This window comes from Hippocampus guttulatus, chromosome 14 (genome assembly GCF_054856545.1).
Source record: "Hippocampus guttulatus isolate MCC_2025c chromosome 14, RoL_Hgut_1.0, whole genome shotgun sequence".
Lineage (NCBI taxonomy): Eukaryota > Metazoa > Chordata > Actinopteri > Syngnathiformes > Syngnathidae > Hippocampus > Hippocampus guttulatus.
In genome coordinates this window covers 7,784,451-7,794,608 of record NC_141274.1, presented here as the reverse complement: position 1 = coordinate 7,794,608, position 10,158 = coordinate 7,784,451, and the positions used below count along the sequence as shown (strand labels likewise).

Here is a 10,158-nt window from a genome sequence, read left to right as displayed (position 1 = left end):
TAAATATTTACAAACGCTGCATAATAAACTAGAACCAATGAATACACGGCACATTCTTGCGAATTCACACTCTTCTGATTGTCAAAAATCTTTAAAAGCAAGTACCCACCCGAAAGCAGATATGCACCGTTTTAAACATTTTTCTTTTGAATAAAGACTTCATTGATGTAAGTTGCCGCTGATAAAGAAAATACGCATTTTTAAAATTTAACAACGATTTGACATCTTGACATTTGTTCAATTTGGACAGTTTTTTTTTGGTTAGTGGTTGGTTGACATTAAACCTTAAAGATTTTTCAAACCATTGCAGGTGGCAATTGACACCTTTTATGTAAGAAGTGTAAATGACTACTTAAATATTTTAAAAATCGAAAAATGGTAACGGACACCTTGATTTTTTTTTTAAACAAATAATGCACAACATAACGGACATATATAATATCAATAATAATAATAATAATGGCAGGGAGGTAATAGAAGACAGGTTTAATACATATATATGTCAATTTTTTTTTAACTACATATACATCCATAGACAGCAGACAGAAGTGAGCGCAATTTGAAGTTTAGTCAACACTAAAAATGACATCTGAAAGTACTTGGCTTAGTGAATATCCAAATACTTTTGCAATTGGATGATCCCTCCAAAATGTCCCCACCTTCGATATTCAGCAAAAACTGGCCCATATTCTCATGCACAATAACCTTTACGTGTGAATTTAATCTGTACTTCTCTCAACTTTTTGAATGCACGTGCACCTGTCTGATGTTTCAATACTTCTTGCACAACTAGCTGTTCTCCAACAATAAGCTCACCAGGCAAAATTTTCATTGATCAAACATCCATCCATTTTCCGAACCGCTTGATCCTCACTAGGGTCGCGGGGGGTGCTGGAGCCTATCCCAGCCGTCTTCGGGCAGTAGGCGGGGGACACCCTGAATCAGTTGCCAGCCAATCGCAGGGCACACAGAGACGAACAACCATCCACGCCCACACTCACACCTAGGGACAATTTAGAGCGTCCAATCAGCCTGCCATGCATGTTTTTTTTGGAATGTGGGAGGAAACCGGAGCACCCGGAGAAAACCCACGCAAGCCCGGGGAGAACATGCAAACTCCACACAGGGAGGCCGGAGCTGGAATCGAACCCGGTACCTCTGCACTGTGAAGCCGACGTGCTAACCACTGGACTACCGGGCCGCCCTGATCAAACACCTCTTGTGAATTTTATTGTTCAGCTCCTTGTTAGAAAATAGTAAATTACACATATACTGAAACAGAAATGTGCATTCACAAGTTTTGAGAAGGTCAAATTAAGTTAACTTGAAAAGGTAATTGTGCATTCTTGGTTTATCTTAAAAAAAAAAATCACCTGGAAGTCCAGTATCACAAAGTTTTTGTGAACCGCGTACCTTTGGACCATCACTGTACTTCACCCACCCAATCCCGTTGCCTTTCCCGCTCAGACTCGCGCTCCTTCTCCCGCCTCATGGTGGCTATGGCAACAGCCTCGTCGAAGCACATACTGAGAGGGCTGTTCTGGGACATGTCCCTGCTGCAGTTGGCACCGACATCATCCGGTGCATAGGCATCTTTCCTGTCTTGCTGCTGCTGCTGCTGCTGCTGTCGCAGGCTCCGGGCAGCTAGCTTGCAGTGTTGGGGCTTGGGCAGCACCACTGGCACCGCTTTCACTTGGTAAACTTTTGGCAGTTTTGAGATAACCAACTTCCTTCCTATTCCTCGGTCCTCAAACCTCACACTTTCTTTGGACTCACGAATATCAGAGATGACCTCTTGCACAGGTGGATCTCGAAGACTTGTTCTTGTCACTTCCTCACAAATGGGTTCATCTTCTTTGGGCAGCAACTTTTTCATAACTGGCCCCTGGTGTTGACTTTTTTCTAGTCCTCGCTCCTCAAAGCTCACACCTTCTATGGAGTCGAGAAAGTCGGAGCTGACTTCTTTCAGGGGTGGCTCTCTAAGACGAGGTGTCATTATCATTTCCTCACAAATGAGTTTGTTGTCTTTGGGCACCAACTTTTCCAAATCTGCACCTTCATCTTCACACCTCTCTGGTACTTGCACCTTAAACCTCACCCTTTCTCGAGACTCCAAAACATCAGAACTGACCTCTTTCATGGGCACATCTCGAAGACTTGGTGTCATTGTCACTTCCTCACAACTGGGTTTGTCTTTTTGTGGCACCAACTTTTTGGGAACCGTACCCTCTTGTTCCCATTCCCATCTCTCTGGTTTTTGCTTCTCAAACCTCCCACTCTGTCCAGTGTCCAGAACGTCAGATGTGATCTTTTCCTGGGGTTCATCTCCAAGACTTGGTGTCACTGTCACTTTCTCAAGGTTGGGTTGGACTTCATTGGGTACCAACAATTCCGCAACCTCTTGTCCTTGTTCACGCCTCTCAGATCTTCGCTCCTCAGAGCTCACCTCTTCTCCAGACTCCGGAACATCAACACTGACCTCTTTCAGTGGTGCATCTGCAAGACTTGTTGTCACTTTCACTTCCTCAACCATTGATTTGTTTTCTGTAGGCACCGATTTTCCCACAACCACTCCTTCTTGGCCACATCTCTCTGGTAAATTGATGTCCGTATCCTCGGGGTTCTTTCCTGCAGTTGTCTCCATCTCGTTGGTCTCGCTGCTATCCCATGTCTTTCTTTCCTCATCCTCAATGAGTTCACACACGACCTCCTCGAGCTCGTCCCAGATTTTTCCAAAGGCATCGTCCGTCCCGAGGTCACCCTCCTGTGTCTTTTCAGAACTTGATACCGCTCTGTCTTCTGTCAAGAGATTTTCCGGCATATTTATGATAGTTTCAGCAGTCACATCCTCAGTCCCGTTATTCTCATCTCCATCATTCTGGTCCTCCTTAAACTCCTCTGTGGCTTCCTCCGAAACATCTCGGTACTCCTCTACCGGGGAAGTTTCTTTCTTAGTATACTCAGAGGTAGAGAAGTGATGCACTTCTTCTTCTTCTTCTTCATCGTCTTCCTGTCTTATCTTGTCAACCTCTACACCGTCAATAGCCTTAACACTTGATTCATCCGTGTGCTCTTGCAAATCCACACAATGGTATGAATGCACTTCTATGGGGAGAGGTTCTGGACCAGTTTCCTTGATTCGTAGATCTTCATTTCTGCACAAAGAAATCAGAGAAGGGTTAAGCTTCTTCTCGCTTTACAGATGCAGGTTAAAACAAGTCGTGTGTAGAAATTTCCAGACGCGTGTTGGTCACCACGAGGACACCACACTACAGGAGCAGTAAGCACAGAGGGATTTTTTTTCTTCTCGTATACTTTAGAAATCCTTTTAAGTCCCTTAAAAAATGTTGCGTGTAATCAATATGTAGGGCATGGCTGAGTAACAACCTGGTGAGGATTTAGATGGTGTAGATTTAACTCGTTGTTTTTACTTGTGCCCACGACTAAATGCCCTTTTAGATCACTAAGTTACAGTTTTAGGAAGGATCATATCGCAAATGGAAATTTTAGAGCCAAATCCTTTTCACCTTGGACCGTTGTGCTCCTCTCGGTGGTCAATTTGCTTTTCAATTTGTGGTATCATTTCTTTGACTGTGTCCATGTCATCCTGGCTCTGATTTCCATCATTTTGTTGTTTATCGGCAGAGATTTCAGAATTGCATTCCTTTGGTTGACGTGACTGGTCCGCCGGAGCGCTATCTGCAGTACAGGCTGGCAAGTCCTCCGGTAGAACATCACACACATTGCCTAGAAAGAAGTCCGCAGGGAGGCTCCTAGCAAACAAGCTGCTGTCTTCATCACTGCTGTAGAAGTCGGCTGTGTCGTCATCTGCTGTGTCGTCATCTGCTGCGTCGTCATCTGCTGCGTCGTCTTCGTCGTCGTTGCTGCAACACTCCTCGGGTTTACACACGGGCGAGGTCATATGAGGCAAGCTGAGGGACTTTGCGTGCCGCTCGTTCGCATCGATGCTGCGCGGCCGCTGGGGCTTCAGTTGGCTTTGAACATTTGACTCGCAGCACACGCTTAGCCTGAGGTCGGGCCCCGTGGCGTCAAGAGGTGGTTGCTCTATCAGTTCGTACTCGTCGTCGGAATGTCCAGGAGGTTCAACGGAGAATTCATTCACTTGGGGGGTACAGTCCGGCAGGAAGTGGAGAGGAATCTGAAAAGACAAGTTTGAAGTGGTTGACGCTGAACCGATAATATATTCCCGATAAAATACTTCTGGGCTGTTCACCAACCAGTCGTAAGTTCAGCTACTATTTACAACTTAAGTCTCAAGCATATTCTTGAGCTGCTTCTCCTCCACGTTGTGTCCTTTTAAGACTTAAGCAAGGCAACGTTTAGAGTCTTTAAGCGACGCAAAGGTCATTCGGCCCAAGTCACGGTACATTATTACATTCCATATCTTTGTCTGTAGGTACAAGTCTCAAAGAATGCCAAGTTCTTACTGTCCGAGTCTTTAGTAAGATCTTGGTCTTTTGGTCCAAATCTTAGTAAGACCATGCTTATCGGAGCCTATTCTTTTGGCTAAAGATAGTCCTAGGTCTTTAACTATGGCAAGGCCCTTTAATGTCCTTTTTGGTCCCAGCAAGACTTTTTTCTTTTGATCCTTTAATTTTGGTTAAAAATACACTGAGGTCTTTCAGGTTTTGGTTATTCAGCCCCAGTGTCAAACAAGGTCTTTGTCTATCTGTCTGTCTTTCAAATAGAAGAGAGAGTATGTTTTTGTTCTGGGGCTTAATCAAGACTTTGGACTTTTGGCTAAATTTCCCAATTAAACCTTTTAGTCTTAATCCGTAAGTCTTCACGGGAAGTTTTAAACACATGCAGAGGCATTCTGCTTATCTGATTACAAAATAACAATCCACAGAAAACCTACTACCCATTAAAAAGAAAAAAAAATAACAACAAATAACCTGACAGGAGACGCTGCAGTCCAAATGATCCAGGAATTCAAAGTTATCTTGAACATAGCCCGACAGCTCTTGGTCATCTTGCTCCACCTCGGTTGAGTTGAGGACGCCGGAAGAGTCAAAAATATTGTTGTCCTCGCATTTGGTGGATGGCACTCCTTCCATTTCTGCAATTGAGATGTTTGAATGAGAGGCGAGCAGGCATGCATCATGATACATTATTTGGACATTACCTTCATGGACATACTGTTGACAAACGTCTTCATCGACATCGTAACTCAGACTTTTGGCACGGGTTTCTTTTACCGCTGGCTCCGCTCTGCAGTCTTCCCCAATTGCTTCTTCGTTATTGGCCTCTTCTTCTTTGTCAACGAATGTATTTGCATCTTCATCCACAATGATTTCCTTCCCGTGTGCCACCTCTTTCGTCTCTGCTTTAGCTTCCTTAAGTTCTTTAACTTTCATTTCCATTCTTCCACTATGCTTCCTCTCCACATAGTTGTCTCCTTCCTGATCACTTCCATCTTTATCTTTACCACGGTGGACCACCCTGTCACTCCCACCTCCCTGTAGAAGACCCAAAGCTAAGTTGGAAGTGATGTGCAGCGGCACCGTGACCATGGTGGGTCCGGTGATGTGCATGGCCGCTCTGCGGCCTGCCTTCGTGGAGATTCCCGGCGAACTGGACTGGACAGAGTCGCCGTCCGCGGCACCTTCGGGGTCAAGGGCCGTGTAGGTGCCCTGAGTGCCCCCGCTCATAAGTCCCGTCCCCCTACGGTAGGTCACGGCATATTCACTTCCGCCTAAGGGGCTACGTGATGCTGCAGGTTCCAAGTTGGACATTTTGGTGGAGCGAGACGTCTGCAGAGGACGAATAGAATCTGGAATAAAAGGAACAATGAGAGATCTACATTTGGAGGTTTGAGAATCTGATAGTGAGGATGTTGATGAGGGTGAGGAGAGCAGCACCTTCATTTGAATATGACGCAATGCTGAGAGAGTCCATGCTTCGAGCTGGACGCAACCCCGATGAGTCCTTCTCTGTACACAAAAATTATAATTATTAATTATAGTGTTGACGTAAGATGTAGTTTGGAGTCCATTTGGACTAGTAAAGCAGGGTAGACAGATTTAGGGCATCCGGACTGAAATCCAGACGGAAAATCCAAGGAAGGAAAAGATTGGGTAGAGCAGGAAATGAAAGAAGCTAGCTCAACTGTTAGCTTGTCTAGTGAGTGCTTCTCCCCTTGAGTTTTTATAAAACACTTTTTAACTTTAACTTTCATTTCCATTCTTCCACTATGCTTCCTCTCCACATAGTTGTCTCCTTCCTGATCACTTCCATCTTTATCTTTACCACGGTGGACCACCCTGTCACTCCCACCTCCCTGTAGAAGACCCAAAGCTAAGTTGGAAGTGATGTGCAGCGGCACCGTGACCATGGTGGGTCCGGTGATGTTCCTCAAAACACTTTTTATAAAAACTCAACACAACCATGTTGCTCCTCTGATTTGTGTGCAGTCATAAGCTTCAGCGACCACCCGAATTGATTTGTGTTCCAATTCACAACACGATCACGGACTCACCACAAATGGAATAAGTTCTACTCAACATACCTTTGGCCGAGTGTTTATGCCGTCTTCTCGGGTCGTGGAAGCGACTGCCGATATTGAAAATGGACATCCACTTCCTTCCTTTGAAGGAGCCCTTTCTCCTGAGGTGAACAAAATGTGCCGCAAGAACCCACATAAGACCAAAGAACAAGTTCTCTCGATGTCTGAGCAGTTCTCAAACATCCATGAGAACACACCGTTAAATCGTCTACTCACTTATCGGTGCCTTCTATAATGGCATGGTAAGGTCGGATCGGAATTGGACTATCCCCTGGACTGATGTGTCCGAAGTTTTCTGGAGGCTTGAAGAGGGTTTCCTCCTGGCTGGAGATTGCCGTTGGGGAGGGAAGAGACTTTCTCCTGCTGTGCGTGACGTCTGAAAGAAACGGGAAGAGTTACCACATTGTAGCCGGAGGGCGAGTGCGACACAGGCTCGCGTGTTTGTGTTTACTCGGCCGGGGAAACAGCTCGGGGACGTGTGTGAGGATGAACTCCACGACAATGGACTGGACCCTGACCTCCATGAAGGCGGCGGTGCCACTGAAACCGGACACCTCAATGTCCTTTGACCTTAAAGAGCAGATTTGACCGATTATTTGAATTCTCAAGCGTCTTCGTAAGGGATGAAGGAGAAGCGTGACGTCCACACCGGAGCAGGTTGGGCGCCCAGACGATGGCCAAGTTCCTGGCGTGCATGTTGGTCTCTGGTGAGTATGAGGCCATTTTGACAAGGTGGCACATCAGAAACTCCAGAGTTCTGAAGGGCGGCAGACAAAGACATTCAGACACAATCGGTACGAGTGAACACAATAGAACGTCGAAAAACCGAACCTGTAATGCGGCGGCGGAAGTTCCTTCAGGACATCTCGGATTTTCACCAGTCGCTCCTCCTCCAGCTGGACGGCCACAGCCTCCTGCAGCAAGTAGAAGAAACGTTCGTGTTCTTGGTAGCTGGGTGGATGGAAAGACATCCATCTCAAAATGTACTCTCATTTTTATCCTTTCTCGTCATTCCTCAATCGTGCAACTAACTAACTAACATCTATTGATGCCACCAAGGTTTGGTGGTTACTTCCTATTGTCTTGACATACAACAGTTCGATATTCTTCCCAGCATGCTCGCAGTGGTGTCGATCCCATCACTGTAAATTCACAAATTCAATCTGTAGCCGACCCAGATTTCATTTATAGCAGCGATGTAAATTTGTCACGGAAACTCCCATTTACCATGTTGAGACAGGTCGAATCTCATCAGCTAAAGAAGGCTCTTGCAGACTGCAGTTCAAAATTTTAGGCAGCGGTATAATTTTGCAGGTGAAGGGTTAGGGTTAGGGTCAAAGTGTCAAGGGTTTTGACACTTTGACACTTCTGTCACGCCTCAGATGATCAGTTTCTTTGGAAACGACATGACCAAAACATTAGCATTTAAGGCGCACTGCCTCAACGGGTATGAATTTTTGATTAGTATAGGAGTATGATTTTGCAGGTGATAACTTTCTGAAAGCATTGTCAGAGATTTATGTTCTTGAGAGACACTATTCATAGGGTACGTTTCCTTCCCTGTGGTGACACACTTTCATCCACATCGCATGTTTGGCTGCGATGTCAATTCAACATAGAAACTCACATTTAACATGTCGAGGTGATGGACAAAAAAAAAAACGTTTTGGTGGAGGTCTCTGATATTGCCGATCTTGTTTCAGCCAAATCTCATGCAATCACTTTTTTACTGAATTTGACGGCTCTGGCATTGAAAGAATCCACACGGGTGTAGTGTGTCGTGTCGGATACTACTCAACGGCAAACTTGTCATAAAGTTGGTACGTGAGCAGCGGGTTGGGCAGCTCCCGGAAGTATGCTTTGCACAGGGAGCTGACGCAGTGGATGTCTTGCAGGTACACTTCCTTGCTGAGGTCCGGGTTCCCGTCGCCCTCAAACTCACTCCTGTTTGTGGAGGCGACAAGAAGGGTCACAGGTGTGACGGAGAATGGGCGGGCGAAGAACTCACCTGAGCTTCTGGATGTTGGATGAAACACCAGACAACCTGTAGATTCCATCCACCACGCCATGTTCCTCCACAAACTGGCTGCAGCACCGCAACACCTGAGGGACTGCAGAGGAAGACCTTCATAAAAGTTCAGAGGTCCAGGTGTTTTGTGGTCCGGGACCCCCCCAACGTACCTTCCTGGCCGGTGGCGTTCAGGTGCTCCAGAAGATCACAACCAAACACCTTGTCTTTGCTGGCCCCTTTTCTCCGGACTCTCCTCATGGCTTGGCAACTGTTGTAATCCCAACGCCAGCCCAGCCCTGTTTTGGGCTAGATGTGACTGGACTCTCAAGGAAATTGAGGCGTCGTCCTCACTGCGGGGACATTGTGGTTTTGATCTACTCAGGTCTGTCAAATGAGGATGAACAAGGACCATGTAAGGCGAGGGTGTCAACTCAAGGCTCGGCCCAGATTTGACCTGCATCATCATGTGTGGCCACAACCCCCCCCCCCCCCCAAAAAACAAACAAAAACCCTTAGGTAATTTCTTGCATTCCCTTTTACTATGTTGCTTACGTTTTCTTACTGTGTTTAGTCTAGTGGGGCCATAGCAACATATAATTGTAAATAAATATTTTAGTTGACTAAAAAAGTTTTTAAAAAATAGTACAGTATAACAATACGTTTCAAAATAGATTTGTTTTAAAAGATTAAATAAAAATGTTTTATGCTTAAGTTAAACACAACTGAACTGTACTTGTTGAAGCCACAATCTGCAGTTTGAACATGTAATTCAGCAATTCTATCATGTACCACTAGAGGGAGCCTGTGCACCACTAGTACTCTGACAACATGGAGACATGCTGCATTCGGGGTACCCTTTTGAAAATAATTTAAGAGAATAGTAGAAGAGAAACAAACATGATTTTTAAAAAAAATTCTTATGACATTCACTTGCATATGTGGTAGTTACATTTCCGGGTCAAAAGATTATCAGGGGGTACTTGGAAAAACGCCTGTCCTGTAAAAAGTCCCAGGCCCTTAAAAAGCTTGACAATCGCCGTCATCGTGCACATGCGGTTCACCACTTCCCCCACCTTTAACTGATACACTTGATTTATCGTCAAAAGGCCACACCCATGCCTCTCCCGACTCAAGTAAAACTAACCAATCGGCATCTTTTGGACTGGAGACTTAAAACCAAACAAAAATGAAGACTGGGGACTTGACCTAAGCGATCGCCGACCCCTATCTGACAATTTCACCGATGCCCACAGGCCTCTCTGTCGATGTAGCGGGAAAAACCTGAAGTGAGTCAACTCAAATCTCCCATCACTTCCTCTGCGTAATCTCCCGACATCTGCACCCTTCAGTGTGGGTCTTGAGAACATCCACAGAGTCGTTTTTTTTTGTAAAAAGTGACAGAAAATTGCTGTCCTACCTTCAGTCTGCATCTGCAAACACAAAGCGAAGTGACGCAAGAAAACCACTAAACTTCCCCTCTGTTGACTTCCTGAACGCCGCTTCGGCTGCAAACTGTTCTGATTGGCTGAGAGACTTCGCCGACGCTGTTTCTTCTTCATAGCGTCCGGTTCCCTTCCGCGGATGTTTCGAGATACTTGCACAATTTCCAAGATGGGTCCGA

The 10,158-nt window shown here is 45.6% G+C and overlaps 1 protein-coding gene across 2 annotated transcripts; it reads right to left on the bottom strand.

The window, feature by feature from the left end:
- Nucleotides 1-471: 471 nt before the first annotated feature.
- On the bottom strand, nucleotides 472-10,003 carry arhgap30 (Rho GTPase activating protein 30). Of its 2 annotated transcripts, XM_086129644.1 has the most exons (14): nucleotides 9,955-10,003; nucleotides 8,708-8,921; nucleotides 8,535-8,637; nucleotides 8,326-8,470; nucleotides 7,358-7,440; nucleotides 7,176-7,283; nucleotides 6,978-7,096; nucleotides 6,743-6,902; nucleotides 6,530-6,627; nucleotides 5,883-5,954; nucleotides 5,147-5,794; nucleotides 4,917-5,080; nucleotides 3,528-4,159; nucleotides 472-3,155 (listed from the first exon to the last, which is right to left on the bottom strand). In XM_086129644.1, exons 2-14 carry the CDS (start codon nucleotides 8,793-8,795, stop codon nucleotides 1,424-1,426), a joined length of 4,152 nt encoding a protein of 1,383 aa, XP_085985770.1. In that variant the 5' UTR covers nucleotides 8,796-8,921; nucleotides 9,955-10,003; the 3' UTR covers nucleotides 472-1,423. The 2 variants fall into 2 exon arrangements, with proteins under 2 accessions (XP_085985770.1, XP_085985771.1); XM_086129645.1 differs by lacking the exons at nucleotides 8,535-8,637; nucleotides 8,708-8,921; nucleotides 9,955-10,003 and having other exon boundaries at nucleotides 8,351-8,470.
- Nucleotides 10,004-10,158: the final 155 nt, after the last annotated feature.

Coding starts and splice junctions, on each gene's coding strand:
- arhgap30 (XM_086129644.1), bottom strand. CDS start 8,795: ATGAGGAGAGTCCGGAGAAAAGGGGCCAGCAAAGACAAGGTGTTTGGT. Junction 7,097..7,175: donor TGGGCGCCCAACCTGCTCCG/GTGTGGACGTCA, acceptor CTGCTCTTTAAG/GTCAAAGGACATTGAGGTGT. Junction 6,903..6,977: donor CGAGCTGTTTCCCCGGCCGA/GTAAACACAAAC, acceptor CGTTTCTTTCAG/ACGTCACGCACAGCAGGAGA.